Here is a 23,211-nt window from a genome sequence, read left to right on the forward strand (position 1 = left end):
CGAACCATTTCAACTCCCCCTCCCATTCCTTAGACGACATGTCCATCCTGGGCCTCCTGCAGTGCCACAACGATGCCACTCGAAGGTTGCAGGAACAGCACCTTATATTTCGCTTGGGAACCCTGCAGCCCAATGGTATCAATGTGGACTTCACAAGCTTCAAAATCTCCCCTACCACATCCCAAAACCAGACCAGCTTGTCCCCGCCTCCCTAACCTGTCCTTCCTCCCATCTCCTACCTACTAGCCTCATCCCGCCCCCTTGACCTGTTCGTCCTCCCTGGACTGACCGATCTCCTCCCTAACTCCCCACCTACACTCACCTTTACTGGCTCTATCCCCGCCTCTTTGACCTGTCTGTCTCCTCTCCACCTAGCTTCTCCTTTATCCATCTTCTATCCGCCTTCCCCTCTCTCCCTATTTATTTCAGAACCCCCTTTCCCTCCCCCATTTCTGAAGAAGGGTCTAGGCCCGAAACGTCAGCTTTCCTGCTCCTTGATGCTGCTTGGCTTTCTGTGTTCATTCATTTCTGTAGCAACATGAGTTTCCTGAAGCTTGGGAAACTGACCGGTAAAACGAAGGTGACTCACGAGTTGATGTCTGATAGTCCCAACAACTGCAAAGATTGACTTCTCAGGAGGGTCAGCTCCTTTCAGCACTAAGTTTCTGAGGGTCAACATTCACTGGGATATTCACTGTCCTGAGATGTCCCAGTCCATTCACCTCTTTTGTTGCCTCTGTGTAAACCACCTTTGAGAGTGATATTTGTCACCATGCAGTACACTCGGATGATTCTAGGCATTCTCCTTCTCTGAGGAAAACTGTAGTCCATTCCAAGGTGTAACTAGTAATTGAAACAATTCCTTAGCGTCCTGAAATAACTGCGGATGCTGTAAATCAGGAACAAAAATAGAGGTTGCTGGAAAAGCTCAGTAGGTCTGGCAGCATCTGTGAAGAAAAATCAGAGTTAACATTTGGGGTCCGGTGACTCTTCCTCAAAAGGGTCCCAAGTTCTAAGGAAAGGTCACTGGACCTGAAACGTTAACTCTGATTTCTCTTCACAGATGCTACCAGACCTGCTGAGCTTTTCCAGCAACTTTGGTTTTGTTCCTCAGCAACCCACTCGTTTCTCTCTGCGAGCTACCTCAGAGAGACGTTGTAAATAAACAATACCTCCTCCTCAGTCTGTACTGCATGAAATGGAGACATCAGCCACGGAAAGAAGGGATGGACCTTGTCTCAAACCAGCTGACCATCAACTCCCTCACCTTCCTGAGTATGGGTGTGAAGTCTGAGTTTCTGTCAATGAAAGTGTTGTGGGATGATCCAGTCCTCTAATGTCTCATTTCCTCTTTCCCCAATATATTTGCATTTTCCTTTCCCCATTTCTACATTTTCATTGTGTAATTTCTCCTATCCATCTTTCTCCCAACTTCTCTTTCTCCTATCTTCTGACAGTATTATAACGATGAGAGGGTTAGAGAGAAAGTGCTCAATTTTAAATTCTGTCCTAAATGAAAAAAATTAAAGCAGAAGCTCCATAGCATATTTTTGAGGTAATAATATTAGGTCAATATTTAATTATTTTATGTGTTTCTCCACTTGACACAACTGAAATAAACTATTAGCCTGTAGGCTGTGCCTGAATGCCCAAAATCCCTGACTATAATTTGAAAGTCATCTCAAACAGATGCTGACGGACCTGCTGAGCATGTACCCATAACTTTCTGACTGAAAGACGAGAATGCAAATTAAACTACAAATGATCATTTTGAAGCTGGATCCACAACAGAAATATTATAACGGGTTACGTTCCAAGGCTGGGTTCAGAATGCATTTCTGCCTGAAAATCTGATTTGATTGGACGTGGTAACTAGTAAGACCTGCAGGTGTCAGTGTTGCCTTTCTATCTGGGATCCTGAAGCTATGAATGGTGGTAAAGTCCCTGGTGTCAGCTGGAATGAATATCTTAAAGCGTTGTCTTCAATTAGTTCTGCTGATGAACCATTCTGCTTTCATTCACTCAGGAAAGTTACATTGTTTAGACACAGTTCTAACAGTGTATCTTGAATAACACTCAAGGAATAACCCACTCTCTCTAGGAAAGATCAATGTTATCTTTAGTGAGGCTTTTGAGCTTGTTCTCAAATCTCTCTTTTGCCTCGCCCATCTCTACCTCTGTAATCCTTTCTGCCCCTAACTGGAGTGTCAACTAGGACTTTTTGTGCTCAGGTCCCTAGAGTGGGACTTGAAGCCACAATCCTCTGACTCAGAGAACAAGGTTGTGGGTTCAAGTACAATCTAGGTGGGTTATTCCATGAACATTGATTAAAGTTCCCTGCACAAACCCCCAACAATTTATTGGAACACAGGCATGTTGTAAAATGAGTGAAGGAATTACCTAGTTGATGTTTACACACAGCACTGACTATTGAGCCAATCAAATCACAATCTAACACCCTTAATAAGACTGCTGTCATTGGTCACATACAGTGACCAAAATATGCTTTCAAAAGATTCCTTGACAAACATGCAACAATCATGATTGCCTGGGTTGTGACAGAGAGTTTATACTAATTTGTACTGATATTATCAGCATAATCTGAATGAAATTAACCCTATCAGAAAAATTTATTGGAAGTTGCACCAAATATGGTTTGTTAAACAGAAGCCTGGAATATGGTACCAACCACAGAAATGACCACAGCTCCAGATAGGAATGAGAGTGGTGAGTTCATTCATAGAAATCCTACAGTGCCCAACAAGTCCATACTGACCCTCAGAGCATCCCACCCAGACCCATCCCCCCATAACTCACCTAATCTACACATCCCTGAACACTATGGGCAATGTAGCATGGCCAATCCACCTAGCCTGCACATCTTTGGACGGTGAAAACATTTCAGCCTTTTGCACTCAAAACTGTTTCTTCATGAAGCTGAACATTTCATTGTACAGTGACTAAAAGGTCAATAACTACAGTATTCACACATATGTTGTCATTAATTTATTCCTCTTGAAACTAGAAGCATTCTTCAGCCAGTAGTTAAGAGTTTTCCCTGCTGGAAACTATAACATTGGCATCAATATTGGTTTGTTTTCCCTGCCCTAACTAACACACATCTAAGGTGTGTGTATGTATATATAAATATATAAGGTACATGTACTGAGGGTGTGCTGCACAATCAGAGGTGCTATCTTTTGGATGACACATTAAACCAAAGTATCATCTGCTCTCTCTGGTGTATGAAAAAGATCCAATGTCACTTTTTGAAGGAGCAAGGGGGTTCTCCCTAGTGTTCTGGGCATTCCATGTCCCCCATTTAATGACAATAAAAGATAGCTTGTCTGGTCATTGTCGCAGTGTTGCTGACACTGCAGCAATGACAGCAGCCCACTGCCTGCACAGAGATGTAAGACATGTGGTGGTTATCAAAGGCGCAATCAAAATCCAAGTCCATTTTAGAATTAACAGGGTTGTATTAAGTTTGTATCATTGAATGAACTTGGTTTTCTTCAGCCTTATACATAATATGGTCAGAAAAACAGGAAACCCTTCCCATTATCTGATTGTGCAAGGATGAGGGTATGGGCAAAAGATGCAGAACAGCAGTGAGGAATAACTGTTTTTTGCAGCGAAAGGTAATAACCTGGTACTTGTGGACTACAAGGAAGTGGAGGCAATGACTGGTTGACTGGTTTTAAAAAAAAAACTTGATGGAGACTTGAAGGAACTTCCAGAACAAAAGCGATACAGCAGGGGAATGGACTCACTGGCTTGTTCTACAGAGAGCTGGCAGGGACTTGATGGGCCTCACTAACTAAATGATTCTTTTATTTCAATAAGCACACAAAGATGAAGAAAGTAACTCAACCTACACTAATATTGCTTAATAAACTATGCACAGGACACTTATTGTAGGATCCTGAGTGTTTCAATGAATAGGAACATCAGGCTGACAAATCAAGGAATTTGGGTAAAGTTAAAGAAATTAATTTATTGAGAGATAAATCTATAAAGATTCACACAACAGACCAACAACACAATACTCAGCTATGAATCATACAAAAATAACACAGCATTTGAAATTGACACAAGGTTTTTCCTAGAATATGAAGTGACACCTGGAAAAGTGTAGGTTGAATATATCACACTGTTATTACATCAAGTACGATTGGATGAAGGAACAAAGGCCTGTGGAGACTCACACCCAACTCCCTCTCTATACTAAAGCTAGTAGTCCTCCCAGGCAGAAGAGTACAAACATTCTCCATGGTATTTGTCAAATACTTATAATTCACATTACCTAAAGCAGTGTCCAACATTACCCCATATGCAATCTAAAGACACAGAAACATAAACTTAATTCTCAACTCTCTGTCCTTTGGCCCTCCAGTCTTCACAATGTAACTAACTGTCAAAATGGATTAACCGCTCCCTTATATCCATGTTCTACACCTGTTAGCAAAATAAACCTTTACTCCCTCCCATTTCTCAGATGAAAGGGATTACGGTTTGAACATAACTCTTACGCAACAGGTTTAGCAATCCATCACCAGATCGACACCACATCAATTATTAGTGGGGTCATGCTTCCTCTGCCAAAACATCTCATTACTTTAGGATCATCATGAAGAGAGAAGATAACAAACAATTTCTCCTCCCTAAAACCAACTGTGTCCTTGTGGAAGTTATGGTCCAGCTGTACAGAACTCTATTTAGACCCTAATCAGAGAAATGTGTTTAGTTGTGGGCAAGGCATCTTAGGAAGGATATATTGGCCTTGGAGGAAGTGCAGTGTAGATTCACTAGAATAATCCTGGGGCTAAAAGGTTAAAATATGAGGACAGGTTGTGCAAACTGAGCTTGTATTCCCTTGCACATAGAAAACAAAGGGGTAAACTGATTAAAGTGTTCAAGATTAATAAACAAGTTGATAGAGGAGAGAGGAATAATTCCCCTGGTGGGAGAGTCCAGACAAGGGGCAAAGCATTAAACTTAGAAGGAGGCTGTCCATGGTTATGTCAGCAAACACTTATTCATAAAAGGGACACTGGAAATCTGGAACTCTATCTCCACAAAAATCTGTTGAAGCTCAGGGTCAACTGAAAATTTCAACACAGAAAATTTATTTTATTGTTAGGAAAGGAATTAAAGGTTACAAGTCAAGGCAGGTAGATAGGATCAGCCATGATCTAGTTCAGTGGTATAACAGGTTCAAGAAATTACCCCAATTCCTTCACTCAACTGCCCTCTCCACTATCATCTCCAAAAACAATTGGTCAGTATCATTCTCTTTAACTTCTAGCTGAGCTTCCATACCATAACCCTCTTTATCACAAAGATTACCAATATCCCCCTCTATAACACCAACCATTTCCATACACCTCCTATTCCCGTATTAATCCATCTGCTGTTGAAATCTTCATCCCTGCTGTTGTTGCTTCTAGACTGACCATTCTATTGTTCTCCTGTCCAGCTTCCCATTTTCCACCCTCCATAAACTTCAGTTCTGCTAAATCTCTGAACATATTGGTTAGATAATATCCTTCACAAGGTGGTGATGTAATAGCCATTTCACTGGACTAGTAATTCAGAACTTCGGAACATAAGTAATGGGTTCGAATATCACCATGGCAGAAATTCGACTGAAAAAATCTGCACGCTCAATCGTAACTCTCACATCTAACACCTCTGCACTCACTGACCTACACTGGTTCCCAGTCTCCCAGTGGCTCCAATTTAAAACTCTCACGCTCAAGTGGCTTCACTCACTTCTGATATCTGGCACCTTAAGCCTCATCTCCCACTGTGATCTCAGTGCTCCTTGAATTCCAGCCTTTGTACCTTACCTCTGCAATCACTCCATTTACTAGATCATTGACAACCATATCAGTCTCCTACCTTTATCATTCCCTCATTAAACCTCTTTTACCTTTAGCTCTATGCCCTACTTACATCCCACTCCTTTGACCATAGTTTTTGTCATCCCCACCCCCCACCAAAATCTCTTTTCTTTTGTCTCAATATCAGTTTTCATCTGATGACATATCCTTGAATGATTTGGGATGTTTTACAAATTCAAAGTGCTCTTCAAAATTCAAAATAGGAGCTGTTGTTCTCTCACATTCCCATCAATCCTCAAGGTACTAACCTGGAGGACAGACTGTGGACATTGATTGACCTCTACTGCACTGTAGTGGCCGTTCAGCATGTGGAGAGCAAGACAGTGAATGTTGTGAGACAATGGAGACTGTCGCAGCCAAGACACATTCTGCCCCACTCACCACCACACGCGCCCCCCTCCAAAAAAAAAATTCCTAGCTAGACTGACTGATGAGGAATGGGATTCCTGGCTGATTCTCCACCTCCACAGACCAAAGATACTGAGGCTAACTGAAGTACCTCTATGATGACCACAGGAACGGCACCTCTCCTGGGTCCTTGTGTTGGTCAGTCAGAAGCTGAAGCCTTTCTAACAACTGAATATCTGATTGTCTTCTTGGTCAGAGGAGAGTCAGTGAGTGATTCAGTGCAATGAAAGCAGGTAACTTGGTTCAATGTCTGTATTGGTGTGTGGTGACAGACAGGGAGTGGAAGAAATAATCCTGGCACACGTCAGACTGGAAGAGTCTCCCATGTGGGTTAACTAATGTTCCAGGAGTTCTAACAGATGTGTGAAGACTTTATTACAGAATTCACATTGTTAGGGTTTCTTCCTTTCCTGAGTGCATTGATGGATCATGGATATGCTGAATGTGTTAAAAAGCTTTGTCATAAAGCTCATGCAAAATGGTTTCTCACTAGCCTGCATCCGCTGATCCTAAGAAGATCAATCTCAGAAGAAGAAGAAGAATCCCAACAGTGTGGAGGCAGGCCATTCAGCCCATCAGGTCCATATCAACCCTCTGAAGAACATCCCACCTAGCCAACCCCCTATCCTATAACCCTGCATTTCCTATGGCTAACCCACCTAGGCTGCACATCCCTAGACACTATGGGACAATTTAGCATGGCTAATCCACCTAACCTGCTCATCTTTGGACTGTGGGAAGAAACCAGAGCACCTGGAAGAAATCCACACAGACCAGGGAGAACATGCAAACTCCACACAGACTGTCGCCTGAGGATGGAATTGAACCTGGGACCCTAGCACTATGAGGCAGCAGTGCTAACCACTGAGCCACCGTGCCATCCCAACATTGCAAGCCACTCCCATCTGGTTTCTCTGATGGACCAGCAGCCTTGATAACTGTGAATAGCTTCGTAACAAACCTCACAGATGAACTGGATTTCCCCTGTACAAATGCATTGTCTTTTCACCAGTTTCAATGATTGAGCAAAGCCCTGATTACACACCTCGCATTGGAAGTACCTCTCTCCCAGGTGAATTCTCTTCTGCATCAAGAGTTTTCCTAGATGTCAAGAAAGTTCTAACACAAGTCTCACACTTGAAGGATTTCTCCCCTGTGTGGATTGTCTTATATCCCAGGAGGCTCGGTAAGTGTGTGAAGAATTTGCCACAGACTTTGCATGGCTTCTATGCTGTATGAATGTGTTGGTGCATGCAAGAGTTTAATTATGTGAGAAATTTATTTGTCACACACTTTGAATGGAAATGGTTCTCTTCTGTATGAATGTGTTGGTGTACATGGAGATGCGATGACTGCAAGAATGATTTGTTACACAGCACATGTGAATAGTTTCCCACCTGTGTGAATGTATTGATGTCTGCGGAGGTTCGAAGACCGTGAAAAAGATCTGTCACAAAGCTCACACATGAATGGTTTCTGTCCTGTATGAATGCGCAGGTGTTCGCGGAGTATTGAGGAATATGAGAATGATTTCTTGCACACTTCACATGTGAACGGCTTTTCCCCTGTATGAATGCGTTGGTGTGTGTGGAGATATGATGATTGAAAGAAGGATTTGTCACACACCTCACATCTAAATGGCTTCTCTCCCATGTGAAGGCGCAAGTGTCTGCGGAGGTTTGAGGACTCTGAGAACGATTTGTCACACACCTCACATTTGAATGGCTTCTCCCCTGTATGATGGCGTTGGTGTCTGCAGAGGTTTGAGGACTCGAAGAATGATTTATCACACCACTCACACTTGAATGGCTTCTCTTTTGTATGAATCCGCTGGTGTCTGCGGAGATTCAAAGACTGTGAGAAAGATTTGTCACAAAACTCACAATGGTAGGGTTTCTCTCCTGTGTGAATCCTTTGGTGAATCAGAAGTTCAGAGGATCGGGTGAAAGCCATCTCACAAACCTCACATCTGAAGGGTTTCTCTCCTGTGTGAACTCTCTGGTGCATCAGAAGCCTGGTAGATGTTGAGAAAACCTTACCACAAAGCTCACATTTGAAGGGTTTCTCCCCTGTGTGGATTGTCTGATGGACCAGCAGGCTCGATAACTGTATAAAGGCTTTGTCACAAACCTCACATGTGAATGGTTTCTCCCCTGTGTGAATGCGCAGATGGACACGAAGGTTTGATGAATCAGAGAATGCTTTGTTGCACACTTCACACATGAATGGCTTTTCCCCTGTGTGAATGCGTTGGTGTTTCACAAGCGACGATAGCCGTGTGAAGTCTTGGTCACACACATCACATTTGAATTGTTTCTCTTCCATCTGGCTGTTTAAAAGATGTTCCTTGCCTGCAGGGAGATCTAATGAGCTGGTGGAGTCATCCTCACACATGAACAGCCTCTCACCTGTAAGAGTGGCTTAGTGGTTCACGAGGCTTGATGAACTCACACTTCCTCCCAGCCTCATCCTGACAAATTGCTGACAGCTGAACCTTTGGAAAGGATGATTCTAACAGAAAGCTCCACACTGCTGACTAGTTTTAGACCTGAAGATACGTCCAAGCTCCCTGACCTGACCAATGATTTCATGGCCCAACCTGTTTTGAGCAATGCTGCGAAGGGACTGGATGTCTTCATACAGTTCTGCAGTTGTACCTTGGATGATGGTCAAGATCTGTCTATGGTGGCTATCCCCTCTGTATTCTCTGATGTAGAATGGTACAATCCTTCTGCAAAACAGGAAAAGGAAACATGATTTCCTCCAGCTCCCTCTCCTCCTTTACTACAGGGGCTTACTTCTCAATTTTTATGTTTGTACATTCACAGGATATGGATGTCACTGGCTACTAATTCATTCTGAGCTTGAGTTGAGCTAGTGATGATCTGTCTTACCCTGACAGTATCTCTTTAATGTAACAAAACACGAAGAAGAAGTGTTAATTCAACTGCAACTTTGAAATTTCTCCCCTTGTTTTCCAAAATTACTTGAGGAAAACACACTGAGCAGGAAGTACTAGAAACTGAGGAAAATATTGCTTCAGTGTAGCTGATTAAACGGTTCTGGTTTATCCTAGGAAATTAGAAAAACTGCACTCAGTCAGACTGCAATCCAAAATTCAGTTATCTGGACAAAACAAGCAAATCCAAGCCCAGGCTTTTGGGAAAGGCTGAGATCTTCAGGTAAAATTTTTAAAAGAAGGCTTTAAAATGGCATTTCAATAAATGTGTCTCCGGCTAAGGCAGCTGAATTGCTATGGTGCTAGATTACAATCCAAAGACTGAGGGCTCAAATCCAACCACAGAAAGGTTCATACATAGAATTAAAGACAGAAATGGGCCATCTGGCCTAATTGGTCCATGCTGGTATTTATGCTTCACATGATCCTCCTCTCACTCTCTTCATCTCACTCTATCAGCAGATCCTTCTGTTCCCTTCCACTCCATGTGTTTATCTAGTTTCCTTTAAAATGCTCTTCACCTCAACCACTCCATGTTGTGAAATATACTTTAATAAATTTTGGAATTTATGGAACAGAATCAAAACAAAAACATGTAAGTTTTCTGAAGGTTCTGAAATCCCAGATAATGTCTGTCTGGGAAGGAAATCTGCTACAATTGTCTGGTGTGGTCGAGGTGTGACCCCAGTCCCAAATAACATGGTTGACAATACAAAATCAAATAATAAGAGGATAATCACAGAGGGCTGAACAATTTTGGCAATGTGTCAGAATAAGATGAAGGTGATCTCAGCCCAGTGAAACGTGTAAAATCTCTCTCACCAAGGTCTGAGGACAAGTCCCCAGGTCAGGGGAGATGCCCACAGACTGGTCAAGTAGCAGGGAACTCAGTGAATCATATGCATCTGGAAACCTCCCAGATTCCTTCATCACCATCAACAAGCAGAATACTGCAGAAACCAGAAATATGAAATATAAATAGAAAATGCTTTTAAAATTCCGGTGGTCAAACAATATCTGTCTAGAGAGAAAATGAGAGTTAACATTTCAGATCTGTGACTTTTCATCACAACAGGGAAAAGTTGGAGATGAGCAAGAGGTGGGTGGGACAAAGACAAAGGAAGGTCTGTGATGGGGAAATATAGGAGAGATTGAATGACAGAAAAACGAGTATTCCAGGATTAAAGGGAATGGAGATAGAGCAAGAAAAGAAGCAAATGATGCGCTGAAAGCAAGTAAGCTGCTGACTGAAAGAAAGAAACCCAAAGAATAAAAAGGAAACAGATGTGAGTTTACAGTCTTCCTTCACAGTGAGTCCCCCACTGGAAGACTACTTCACAGCAAGGGTCAGTAAGATCATGAGCCATCAGGGGAATTATGCTACTCCCATTGAATGCCTGGTCACTTTCTAACCTTTTACATAACACCAGACAATCTGCAGGCTCCAGACCCTGTACCACTGCTTCTAATTTATATAGAACATTGTGCATTTATTTATCACCCTTATCATAGTTCAATGCCCCTAAGCACTTGACAAAACCTTTCAAAGCAATTTAACATTGAGGCACGTAAGGTAGTATCAGTCCAGATGACCAAAAACCAAGGAGGTAGACTTTAATTAATTCATTGCAGAAGGATAAAGAAGTGTGGAGACAAAGAGGATCAGTGAGGGAATTCAGAGTTAAGGACCCGGAACAATCAAAATCACTGATGCTCAAGAAACTATAACGGAAAGAGATCAAACATCTTACAGGGTCAAAGGACTGCACTAACGTACAACCACAGTTCACGAGGTATGACTCTCACTATTGAATTAGAAGGTTGTAGGTTCAAGACCCACTTCTAAGGGAGCCGATGTGTCGTAGTATTATCGCTACACTATTAATCCAGAGAACCAGATAATGTTTTGGGAAACCGGGTTTGAATCCCACCATGGCAGATGGTACAATTTGAATTCAGTTTGAAAAATCTGGAGTCCAGTGATGACCATGAGAGCATTGTCAATTGTCAGAAAACTCATCTGGTTCACTAAAGTCCTTTAGGGAAGGCAACACTACTCTTACCCGGTCTGACCTAAATGTGACTCCAGCACTGTAGTTGACTCTTAACTTTTCTCTGTGCAAATAATAAATACTGGCCTGGTCAGTGATATCCACATCCCATAGACAAATCTGAAAAGAACATCTCAAGGATACGAGCACAAGTCCACTGAAACAGTGAGGGAGTGCAGTACTGACAGAGATTCTACGTTTCAAATTAGATCTCAAATGAAGTCCCTTCTGCTCTCTTAAGCTGTGTACACATCGCATGACAACACAGACCATGACAAAAATGACCATTCTTCAAAAGTACTTAATTGGCAGTAAAGTGTTTTGGGCTATCTGGTGATCACGCATGATATCAAATTGAATACGAGTTTTTTGCATTTTTCTGAGATAGTTACAAAAAAAGGGTCACAAATATGTCTTGGAGGGATTTGAAAAGCTTGCAACGTCCAGATCCCAATACACAGAGAGAAGCAATCATTATCTGTCCACAGCATAATAACCAGCTCCAAATACACACAGATAACTCAATACCAGGAAATCAATAAGAATCCTCAGATAATCTGCACCTCCCAGATAATGACACTTCACCTTCTCATATTCAGGAATGAGCCATCAACAAAACTCAGTCTGGAAATCAGAAGGGAAATGCTTCCAATAAACACACTCAATATCCAACACACAGCTCCAGTCAAACAGTTCAGCACAAAGCCCTGAGTAAACAGCTCGCTCAGCTGGATCTTTTCACACAGCATAAGGGACATTTCCACCCCTGACTGCCCACAGGATAGTCAAACTGCCTGAAGATTGGTGTGGATATTATAGAATACAATTTGTATAAAAGCTGCTCCTTCACTCACCATCTCCTCACTTGGTTTTCAGACTCTATAGGAAGTGAACCAGCTCTGGAAGAGGAAGAGGAGAGAATGGGCAGAGTGGGTGGGCTCTCTGATTGACGTCTCTCACAGTCAATCCAAATATTTCTGCAGCAACATGAGTTTCCTGAAGCTTGGGAAACTGACCGGTAAAATAGAGGTGACTTTAAGCATCAGATCAGGTGGGGATTTAAACTTGTCAATGTCCCATCTGAATAAAACCTCACTTATTGCAGCTGCTGTCTCAGTTCCCCTGGTAAATGTTTGACAGAGATTTCTAGTGTGGGAATAGCATTCTTCATCCTCAGAGGCTTTCAAACTGACAACATCAGTGGAGGCTGTGTATCCTTGTATGTGTTTGACGGCAGATCAGAAGAGGAAGGCCCACAGCATCCAAGGCAGCAATGATGTCCAGTGGTGGGATCAGCATTTTAACAGGATGGAAGGGACGTAAGGAGGTGCACAGGGGAAAGTGGCACAGGGTGAGAGGCACAGGGGAGGATAGTACTGGTGGCAGGGAGTAACTTGTTCTATATGTCAACTCTTACATAGGCTACTTGCCCTTCCTCCATCTGTTTCCTCATGGTTATCTTTTCTACTTTCCCTTCCATTCTCTTCTCTTTTGCTTTCTCTCCTCTTCCCAATTTTGTTTGTGCTCCTCTTGTACTGCTCCTCCTGACTGTGTCACTCCTCTCCTCTGTCTCTCCTTCTCCAGCATGGAGTAAAAGAAACAGAAATTTATAATTATAATAAATACATATTTAGGGCAGCACGGTGGATCACAGCACTTGGGATCTGGGTTCAGTTCCACCCATGGGTGACTGTCTGCGTGGGTTTCCACTGGGTGCTCCAGTTTCTTCCCTCAGTCCAAAAATGGGCAAATTAGGTGGATTGGCTGTGCTAAAATTTTCTGTTGTGTCGGGAGTGTGTCGGCTAAGTGGATTAGCCAGGGTAAATGTGGGGTTATGGGATACGGTCTGTGGCTGGGTCTGAGCGGGATGCTCTTCAGGGAGTTGATCCACCTCAATGGGCCGAATGACCTCCTTTTGCACGGTAGGGATTTTGTGATAATGTTATTATGACTGCATTACACCATTTTAACTATCTGTCCTGTCGTTGTGATACAACAGAAATAAACTGTTATCTGTGGGTTGCTGAAATAATTGCTGACTGCAGTATGTAGACTGGAGTCATGAATATGACTGACTGTTAGTGCCTGAACATTCAAAAGCCGAGTGTTATTTGATGAGCTGCCTCAAACAGGCATAGTCAGCAGAAACTCACCACTCTCACTCTCCCCACCTGGGGCCAAGGTCATTTCTATGATTGATGCCAGCTTTCTGGCTGATGTTTAATTAATAAATGTTAAAGATCACAAAAGATAAAATTATATTTGACATACATTTAAAATTCTGCTTGAAAACTGAAGGAACCTATCAAGTTGCCTGGATGAGTGCAACTCCAATAATACTCAACAGGCTCAACATCATCCAAGGCAAAGAATCCCAGAGTCAATAGGTGTGAGGCTGGAAGAGTACAGCAGGTCAGATAGCATCAGAGGAGCAGGAAAGTCAACATTTTGGGCCAAATCACTTCATCAGGACTGGGGAGGGGAAGGGAGAGGGGAGCCCAGAAATAAATAGAGGGAGGGGGGTGGGGTTGGGGGAAGGGTAGTTTGAATGATGACAGGTGGATGCAGGTGGGGATGAATGGGAAGGGTGGAGCGGACAGGTGAGCAGGAAGATGGACAGGTTAGGTCAGGTCCGGTCAGCAGGGGGAGAGCTGGACATGGGATAAAGCTGTGAGGAGAGAGATTTTGAAGCTGGTGAAGTCAATATTGAGGCCATTGGGCTGTACACTCCCGAGGCGAAATATTGTTGTTGTTCTGCCAGTTTACGTCTGGCGTCACTCTGACAGTGGAGGACGCCAAAGATGGACATGTCACCAGGGGAGTGGGAGGGGGAATTAAAATGGATGGCAACTGGAGGGTAGGGTTGGTTGGTGCGTGCAGAGCGCAGATGCTCTGCAAACCAGACCCCGAGTCCGCAATTAGTCTCCCCGATGTAGAGGAGACCACATAGATCAGGTTGGATGAAGTGCCGGTGAATCTCTGCCAGATCTGGAAGGATTGTTTAGGGCCTTGGACGGAGATGAGAGCGGTGTTGTACCTCTTGCGGTTGCAGGGAAAGCTACCAGGTGTGATGGAGGAATTGGTGGGGAGTCACGGAATGAACGGTCCCTGCGGAAAGTGGACAGCGGTGGGGAGGGAAATATCTTTTTGGTGGGTGGGGTCTGATTGTAGGTGGCAGAGGATGTGGAGACTTCAGAGGGTGATGCATTGGATTCGGAGGTTGTTGGGGTGGTACATGAGGACGAAGGGGACTCTATCCTTCTTGCTGTTGGGTTTGAGGGCAGAAGTGCAGTAAATGGGGGAGATGCAGTTGAGGGCATCCTTAATTACAGAGGAGTGAAAATTATGGTGCCTAAAATAGGAGGATATCACGGATGTCCTGGAGTGGAACACCTCATCTTTGGAGCAGATGCGGTGGAGTCAGAGGAATTGAGAGTATAGGATACCATTTTTGCCGGAGGGTGGGTGAGAGGAGGTGTAGTTGACGTAGTTGTGGGAGTCAGTGGGTTTGAAATGGATGTTGGTGGTGAGTTGGTTTCCGGGGATGGAGAGAGAGAGATCCAGGAAGGGAAGGGAGATGTCTGAAATAGTCCAAGTGAATTTGAGGGTGGGGTGGAAGGTATTGGCGAAGTTGAACTGTTTGAGCTCCTCATGGGAGTATGAGGCCGCACCAATACCTTCATCAATATTGCAGAAGGAAAGGTGAGGTATGGTGCGGACGTAGTCGCGGAACAGGGACTGTTCCAGAATCCCACAGCCCTGACTGGCATTCCAGCCATCATCTTCAACATTTACTTCCTTCACGACTGATGCACAGTAGCAGCAATGTGTAGCATCGACAAGATTCACTGCAACAGCTCACCAAGGCTTCTTTGACAGCACCTTCCAAATCAGAGAGTTTGAACACTTTGAAGGACAACCATAGCAGATATACAGGAACATCACTGCCTGAAAACTCCCGTCCAAGCCCTCACTCCGTTGACTTGGAAATATATTAGCGTTTCTTTAGTTTCAATGGATCAAAATCCGAGAACACCCTTCTTACACTTCTTGTGCCATGGAAAAGCTGCCAACATCATCAGAGACCCCTCCCACCCCAGTAATGCTCTCTCACAATCTCTTCCGTGAGACAGAAGATACTGAAGTTTGAACAAACACACCAACAGGTTCAAGAACAGCTTCTTCCCTGCTGTTATTAGACTGTTGAATGGACCTCTCTAACTTCAATTAATTGTTGAAGTTGCTGATGTTGATCTTGCTTTGTGCACCTCCTTTGTAGCTGTGACCTCGAATGCTTCGCTCTGTCTAAGCACCCTATGATCTGTATATCCTTGTCTGCTATCATCTACCTGTACTGCTCACAAATCCAAGGTTTTCACTTTACTTCGGTGCATATGAGTACAATAAACAAAAATCAAATCTTATCAGGACTGTGTCTGTACATGCACTACAAGGTCTGCCGCTGTTCAAGAAGGCAGTTCCCCATCACTCTCTCCAGGGCAATTAGGAATTGGCAATAAACACTGGCCTAGTCAGCGATGCCCACATCCTCTGATTGAATAAAATTGAGTGCCCTGTATATAATATATACCTCAATGCCGTTATGGCTTGGTATTCTTTCTCCCTCAATGCATTTAAAACATCCAGATCATACAATGTATAAAATTTTCCTTCAAAACTCAGAAAAATTTGCATTAATATATCAACTGTCACAATGTCTTGAAAATGATTGTACTTTTTCAAGTGTTGTAGTGTACACACACAGTCCCTGGCCTGTAAATGGGTTCCATTCTTGAGTCTGTTCGCAAGTTGATTTGTATGCAAGTCGGAACACAATGCAGGACAATGTGAAATGGTCTTTTATAAGTACAGGAAATATTCATGTTGGACCTTTAAAGTTACCATGCAGTCGTAAATGTCTTTGCCACTCTCAGAACCTCTGCCAAGTGCTGCTCATCACGGAGGCAAACTGAATCATTAGATGAGGGAGGGTGGTATGTAATAATTAGCAGATTTCTTTACCCATGTTTGACCTGATTCCAGGGGATTCATGGGTCCAGGGACAATGTTGAGGACTCCTGACTTTATACCATTGTGCTTTTGATGTTTCTCTCCCGCCAGTCAGACACGACTGTGCTGTATTGTTCTTTGTTCCCCCTATGCTTAACTGTTCTTTAGGCAAAAGGTTTCTAGTTTCAACAGGTATAATATGTTGGCACATGTCTTGTTGAGCTGAAGGGCCTCTTCCTGTGCTGTATTGTTCTTTGTTCTTTGACTTATCCAGGGATGATGATGGTAATGTCTGGGAAATTGTCTGCAAGGTATGATTCATTGAGGATGACTATGTTAGGCAGGTGCTTGATTAGTATAGATCACCAGTTTTGGCAGAAGCCCCCAGATGTCAGTAAGGAGGGCCTTTTAGGCTCCTCAGTGTTTCTGTGAATAGGTACACACCAGACTGATATTTTCAATAGTTTTCTTAAACCTAACAAAAAATTGAGTTGTAAATCTGCACAGAAAATTGATAAAGGCAGACAGAAAAGACAAAAATTAGCTTACAAAAACTTTGAATCAACCAAAATAGCAAAGCATTTGAAAATGATCAAGATCTTTCCCAGAGGATGAAATTAACTTTGAAGAGTGTAAAGTGAACATATCATACTGATATTACATTGAGGTATGAGGTGCTAAGGGAACTCAAGTCTGCAGACATTCACCCCTACTCCTCACCATACTCAGGATAGTCGTCCTTCCAACCAGGAGAGGACAAACATTCTCCATGGTGTTAGTCAAATACCCATCACCTGAAGAGGAGTCTATAATTCACATCCCCAACTAAAGCAGGATCTGATTCTACCCACTCTTGACAGCTGGCTCACTTTACTGACATAATGAAATTAGGGGAAACTCTCTCAAAATACTGGAGGCAGAGGTTTCTTTAAAATCCCTATGCTTTGTTCTGGCTCCTAATTCCGATGGTCAGAAATGACATGGAAGTTTAGTAACACAGGAGCTCATTCCCATTATACAGACCCCCCAATGGTTACGGAGATCCAGTGTTCATGTGGGTTCATGGCCGGTTTCCATTCCTGGAAGACCCTTTTACCCCAGGTGAGTTGGACAGCACTTTCTGAATTCCCAACTCTCTGTCCTTTGGCCCTGTATTCACCACAATGCTTCAGTAGTTGTCACTCTGGTTTAGTCATTTACCCATATCCAAGTTCTGCATAACTGTTCCTAAAGCTACCTTTACTCTCTTCTCTCCAGATCAGTGTCCGTGCTATGCAAATCCAAGGGGTGCAGATTTCAATCTAAGTGGTGCATAGCTGGTTTATCCATCCATCACAAGATCTGACTGGACGATATCGATCATTAGTGGTCCTGTTTTCCTCTGTCAAAACTACTCATTCTCTTCAGGACCATCCTGAAGAGAAAAGAAAAAACAGTTTCTCCTCCCCACTATCAGTTGTGTCCCTGTGGAAGTTATGTTCCAGATGTACAGAGCTCTGTTTAGATCCTATCTGGAGAACTATGTTCACAGTTCTGGGCACAACATCTCAGGAAGGATACACTGGCCTTGCAGGGAGAGAGCACGGATTCAGCAGAACGTTCTTGGGGATAAAAGGGTTAAATTATAACTACAGGTTGAACAGACTGAATTTTCATTCCCTTGAATGTGGGAAATTAGTTGAGATGTTAAAGATGATCAATTGAGTCGATAGAGCAAGACTTCCCAAAGTCGTGGTTGGGACCCAACGAAGCACCACAAGCTGATAATTTGGGGTCACAAGCTCCAAGATGGCAATTGCGCTGTGAACCTCTCACTGAGTTATAACAGCCGACCTCCCACTTTTTCACATGCCCACCATCTCTTCCTACACTCTCAAGTCTCACTCAGGGGTCATGACAATTTTCACACCTCAAAATGGGATTACAGTGGAAAAAGGTTTTAGAGGCATTGAGGTGGAAATTATTCCTCTGCCAGGATAGTCCAGTCAAAGGGCAGAGCATTAAAATTAGAGGATTCAGGGTGTTCAGGGTGAAGTCAGCAAACACTTGTCCACAAAAAAGGGACTGGTAATCTGGAGCTCTCTCCCCACAAAAATCTGTTGAAGCTGGAGATCAATTGAAAATTTTAAAACTGAAATTGATATTTTTATCGTAAGGCAAGGAAATTAAGAGATTTTTTTTTAAAAGGTCATTCATGGGACATGGACATCGCTGGCTGGCACAGCATTTATTGTCCCTCCCTAGTTGCCCTTGAGGAGGTAGTGGTGAGCTGCCTTCTGGGACCACTGTAGTTCATGTGCTGTAGGTAGACCCACAATGCCCTTAGGGAGGTAGTACAGGATTTTGATCCAGTGTCAGTGAAGGAATTACAATATATTTAAGTCAGGATGGTGAGTATCTTGGAGGGAAACTTTCAGGTGGTGATGTTCTATGTATCTGCTGTCCTTGTCCTCTGGGTGTTACAGTTCACTGATTTTTAAGGTGCTGTCAAAGCAGCCTTGGTCACCTGCTGCAGCATATCATGTAGGTGCTACACACTGTTCTGATTGTGTGTCAGTGAAGTCCTTTCCCCATTTTGGTCCATCGTCCAATAAAGGAAAATAAATGATGTGGCCTGAAAAACCCATCTCCCTCCAAGATCTCTGCACGCCTCCAATCAGTTCATACCCTACACCCCCCAGTTTCATCATCTGACCCATTTAGGCTTCATGCTTCACAATTTCCCCCTTAAAACACGCGATATTTTTATCTCTCTTCCTTCCTATCGTATCATCCTTAAGTCCCACCTTTTTGACTATATTTCTGGCCATAGACGTTGCCTCCTAATATCTCTTTCTTCGTCTCAGTGTTAATTTTTGTTTTATTATGTCTGTGAAACAGTGAGATATGGTTCCTATGTTAAAGCATGATATGAATGAAATATTCCCTCCAATCTAACTTTGAGCTAACGTTATTTTAAAGTTGACAAAGTGTGAAACCCAAGGTATTTATTGAATTAATAAAGCCACAGGATCCCATGGTTTTGGATGAACTGCAATAATCTTTTAAAAAAAGAACTGCAGATGCTGTAAATCGGAAACAAAACCAGAAATTGCTGGGAAAACTCAGCAGAGGTGGAGATAAAGCAGAGTTAACATTTCGGATTCAGTGACACTTCTTCAAAACTTCGTCAGCAATAAACTTTACGATACAAAATTAGAAAAGCAAAACAATTTACGATATCTACACAAATTATATTCCAATGTTCAAAATTAGCATGAGGTATATACAGGGTAACAGATAAACGCTCAAAAAATAGCAAACAAAGTCAAGGTATATCCCACAGATTTCTCAACCACTCTCCCTCAAAAGTTTGTGAAACTGCAGGTCATCGAATCTCTTTAAAATCTACAAGGGATTCCAATCTCTTCTCTCCTGAAAACCTAACATTGGAACTCCATCACAGACTGCATCAGCAACTGCTCATGTTCTGGTGTTTTACCCTCCTTTTCTGGGGCTATATTCATCAGGCTTCTTGAAACCGTACCCTAGAACTTACTCATCGGCAAAACTCCAGCCTTCTTGCAGACAACCAGCTTCACCAAGCTGCTTTTCTCCAAGCTCTCTCATTTCACAGCTGCACAAATCAACTTGTATTTTTGGCCTTCCTTCGCCCTTGCTCTCAGCTGCACTGTGCTTTCAACAGAAAATGGCAGCTTCTGAGTGGCCCCAGCGCTTTGCCTGAGGCCTAACCCCAACATTTAGCTGCACCTCATGGCACCATGGGAAGGTGAAGGTCAAGTGGTATTATCTGAACTGTTAATCCAGAGACCTGTGGGCCTGGGTTCGAATCCCACCATGGCAGATGATGGAATTTGAATTCAATAAATATCTGGAATTAAGAGTCTAATGATAACTATGAATGCATTGTTGATCGACGGAAAGAATGGTGCTGAACATTATGCAATCATCAGCGAACATCACACTTTTGACCTTATGATGGAGGGAAGTTTATTGATGAAGCACCTGAAGATGGTTGGGCTGAGGACATTACCCTGAGGAACCCCTGCAGAAATGTCCTGGAGCTGAGTTGATCGAACTCCAATAACCATAACCATCTTCCTATGTGTCAGGTATGACTCTAACCACTGGAGAGTTTATTGCCTGATTCCCATTGATTCCAGTTTTGCTCGGGGTCCTTGATGCTGCACTTGGTCGAATGCAGCCTTGATGTCGAGGGCTGTCACTCTCACCTCACCTCTGGAATTCAGCTCTTTTGTCCATGTTTGAACCAAGGCTGTAATGAGATCAGGAGCTGAGCGGCTCTGGCGGAACCCAAACTAGGCATCACTGAGCAGGTTATTTCCGAGCAGGTGCTGCTTGATGACACCTTTCATCGCTGTACTGATGATCGAGAGTGGACTGATTGGGCGGCAATTGGCTGAATTGGATTTTTCTGGCTTTTTATGTACAGGACATACTTGGCAATCTTCCACATTGTCAGGTAGATGCCCGTGTCATAACTGTACTGGAACAGCTTGGCTAGGGGAGTGGCAGGTTTTTAGCATTATTGCCAGAATGTTGTTAGAGCCCGTAGACTTTGCAGTATCCAGTGCCTCCAATCATTTCTTGATATCACGTGGAGTGAATTGAATTGGCTGAAGACTGGTATCTGTAATGCTGGGGCCCACTGGAGGAGGCCAAAATGGATCATCCACTCAGCACTTGTGGCTGAAGATTGCTGTGGAAGCTTCAGCCTTATCTTTTGCACCGATGTGCTGGGCTCTTCCATCATTGAGGATGGGGATTTTTGTGGAGCCTCCTCCTCCACTGAATTGTCTAATCATTCACCACCATTCATGACTGGATGTGACAGGACTGCAGAGCTTAGATCTGATCCGTTGGTTGTGTGATCGTTTAACTCTGCCTTTCAGTTGCTGCTTATGTTTTTTAGCATTATGTAGTCTTGTTTGATGGCTTCAACAGGTTGACACCTCATCTTCAGGAATGCGTGGTGCTGCTCCTGGCATACCTTCCTGCACTCTCCACTGAAACAGCTTGATGGCTGTGGTTGAGTGGGGGATATGCCGGGCCATAAGGTTACAGATTGTGCAGGAGTGCAATTCTGCTAATGTTGATGGCCCACAGCACCTCGTGGATGCCCAGTCTTGAGTTGCTAGAACTGTTCGAAGTCTGTCCCATTTAGCATGGCGAGAGTGCCATACATCACGATGGAGGTTATTCTCAATGTGAAGGTGGGACTTCGTCTCCACAAGGACTGTGTGATGGACAAATGCATCTGCAGCCAGCAGATTGGTAAGGATGAGGTCAAGTATGTTTTTCCCTCTTGTTGGTTCCCTCACCACCTGCCTCAGATCCAGTCTAGCAGTTATATCCTTTAGGAACCGACCAGCTCGATCAGTAGTACTGCTGCCGAGTCACTCTTGGTGGTGGACATTGAAATCAGTTTGTGCCCTTGCCATCCTCAGTGCTTTCTCTAAGTGTTGTTCAATATGAAGGAGTACTGATTCATCAACTGAGGGAGGACGGTACATGATAATCAGCAGGACGTTTCCTTGCCCATGATTAATCTGAAGCCACAAGAATTCATGGGGCCTGGATTCAACATTGAGGACTCCCCAGAGCAACTTCCTCCTGACGTATGCCACTGTGCCACCACCTCTGCTGGGTCTGTCCTGCGGTGAGACAGGACATATCCAGGGATGGTGATGGTGGTGTCTCGGACATTGTCTGTAAGGTATGATTCCGTGAGTATGACTACATCAGGCTGTTGCTTGACTAGTCTCCCAATTTTAGCACTAGCGCTTAGATGGTAGCGAGGAGGACATTGCAAGGTCAACAGGGCTATTTTTGCCATTAACTTTTCCAGTGTCTAGGTTGATGCCAGGTGATCTGTCCAGTTTCATTTCTTTGAGAGTTTGTAACGATTGGTACAACTGAATGGCTTGCTCGGCCATTTTGGAGCGCAATTGAAATTGGGTCTGGAGTCAAATGTAGGTCAGACAGGTGAGGATGGCGGATTTCCTTCCCTGAAGGGAATTAGTGAACCAGGTACGTTTTTCCAACAATCGATAATGGGTTCATGGTCATACCAGTTTTTAAAATTAAATTCAAATTCCACCATCTGCTGTGGCAAGATTTGAACTGGGAATCAATTTGAACCAGGGCATTATCTGGGTCTCTGGATTAATAGGCTAGCAATAATACAACTACGCCATCGCCTTCCCCTTGACAACTTACTTGGTTCTGAGAAATTAACCTAAACACATCAGACAAAAATAATCACCCAGATTGGTAGTACCAGAATCTGAATAATACACAATAATAGTTCTCCAATGAGCTGAGTAAGAGTGTGAGTACCCTCCACAAGTCCAAGATGTAAAATCCAGGATTGTGGTGCACTCCTTCCTGCCATGCTCTGTACCTGGAGACCAAATCAACCAGGGATTCAACTCTGAGCCTGCAGATCGAACTCCTCACCTTGCTGCTGAAATTACCGAGAAAGTCAAAAGGATACATTGATGAGAAAACCTCATCGACAGATTGTTGGTTTTTAATGAGTCACTAACATGGAGATGTAATTTATCTGATGGGACAACAATAGATGTTGGACACTGACTATGTCTCTATGAAAGCTGTGACCACAACTTCCACATCACAGTGACCATTAGAGCAGGTTTCACACAAAATAATCCAAAATTTCAACTCCTTCCTCACAGAATATTTCTGTAATTAGTGTTAAAATGTTTTATATTGAGACATTAATATCTCTAATAGAAGAATAAATATCAACGTTTATCAGGTCTGTCCCAAAATCTTGTGAAAACCCAACATCTCCAGAAATATCTCGGACATTGCAGCAAAAACTCACATTTGG

General features: G+C 43.3%; 1 protein-coding gene across 1 annotated transcript in view; it reads right to left on the reverse strand.

The window, feature by feature from the left end:
* Positions 1 to 23,211, reverse strand: part of LOC125486910 (zinc finger protein 271-like) — a 38,137-nt gene that overhangs the window by 8,029 nt on the left and 6,897 nt on the right. The window contains exons 3-4 of the mRNA XM_048616463.1: positions 9,331 to 9,386; positions 7,712 to 8,734 (exon numbers count right to left, since the gene is read on the reverse strand). Of these exons, the coding sequence (XP_048472420.1) occupies positions 7,712 to 8,734; positions 9,331 to 9,386 (1,079 nt within the window). The remainder of the gene's footprint in view (positions 1 to 7,711; positions 8,735 to 9,330; positions 9,387 to 23,211) is intronic.

The sequence above is a fragment of the Rhincodon typus genome, chromosome 35 (genome assembly GCF_021869965.1).
Source record: "Rhincodon typus isolate 14 chromosome 35, sRhiTyp1.1, whole genome shotgun sequence".
In the NCBI taxonomy this organism is placed as follows: Eukaryota; Metazoa; Chordata; class Chondrichthyes; order Orectolobiformes; family Rhincodontidae; genus Rhincodon; species Rhincodon typus.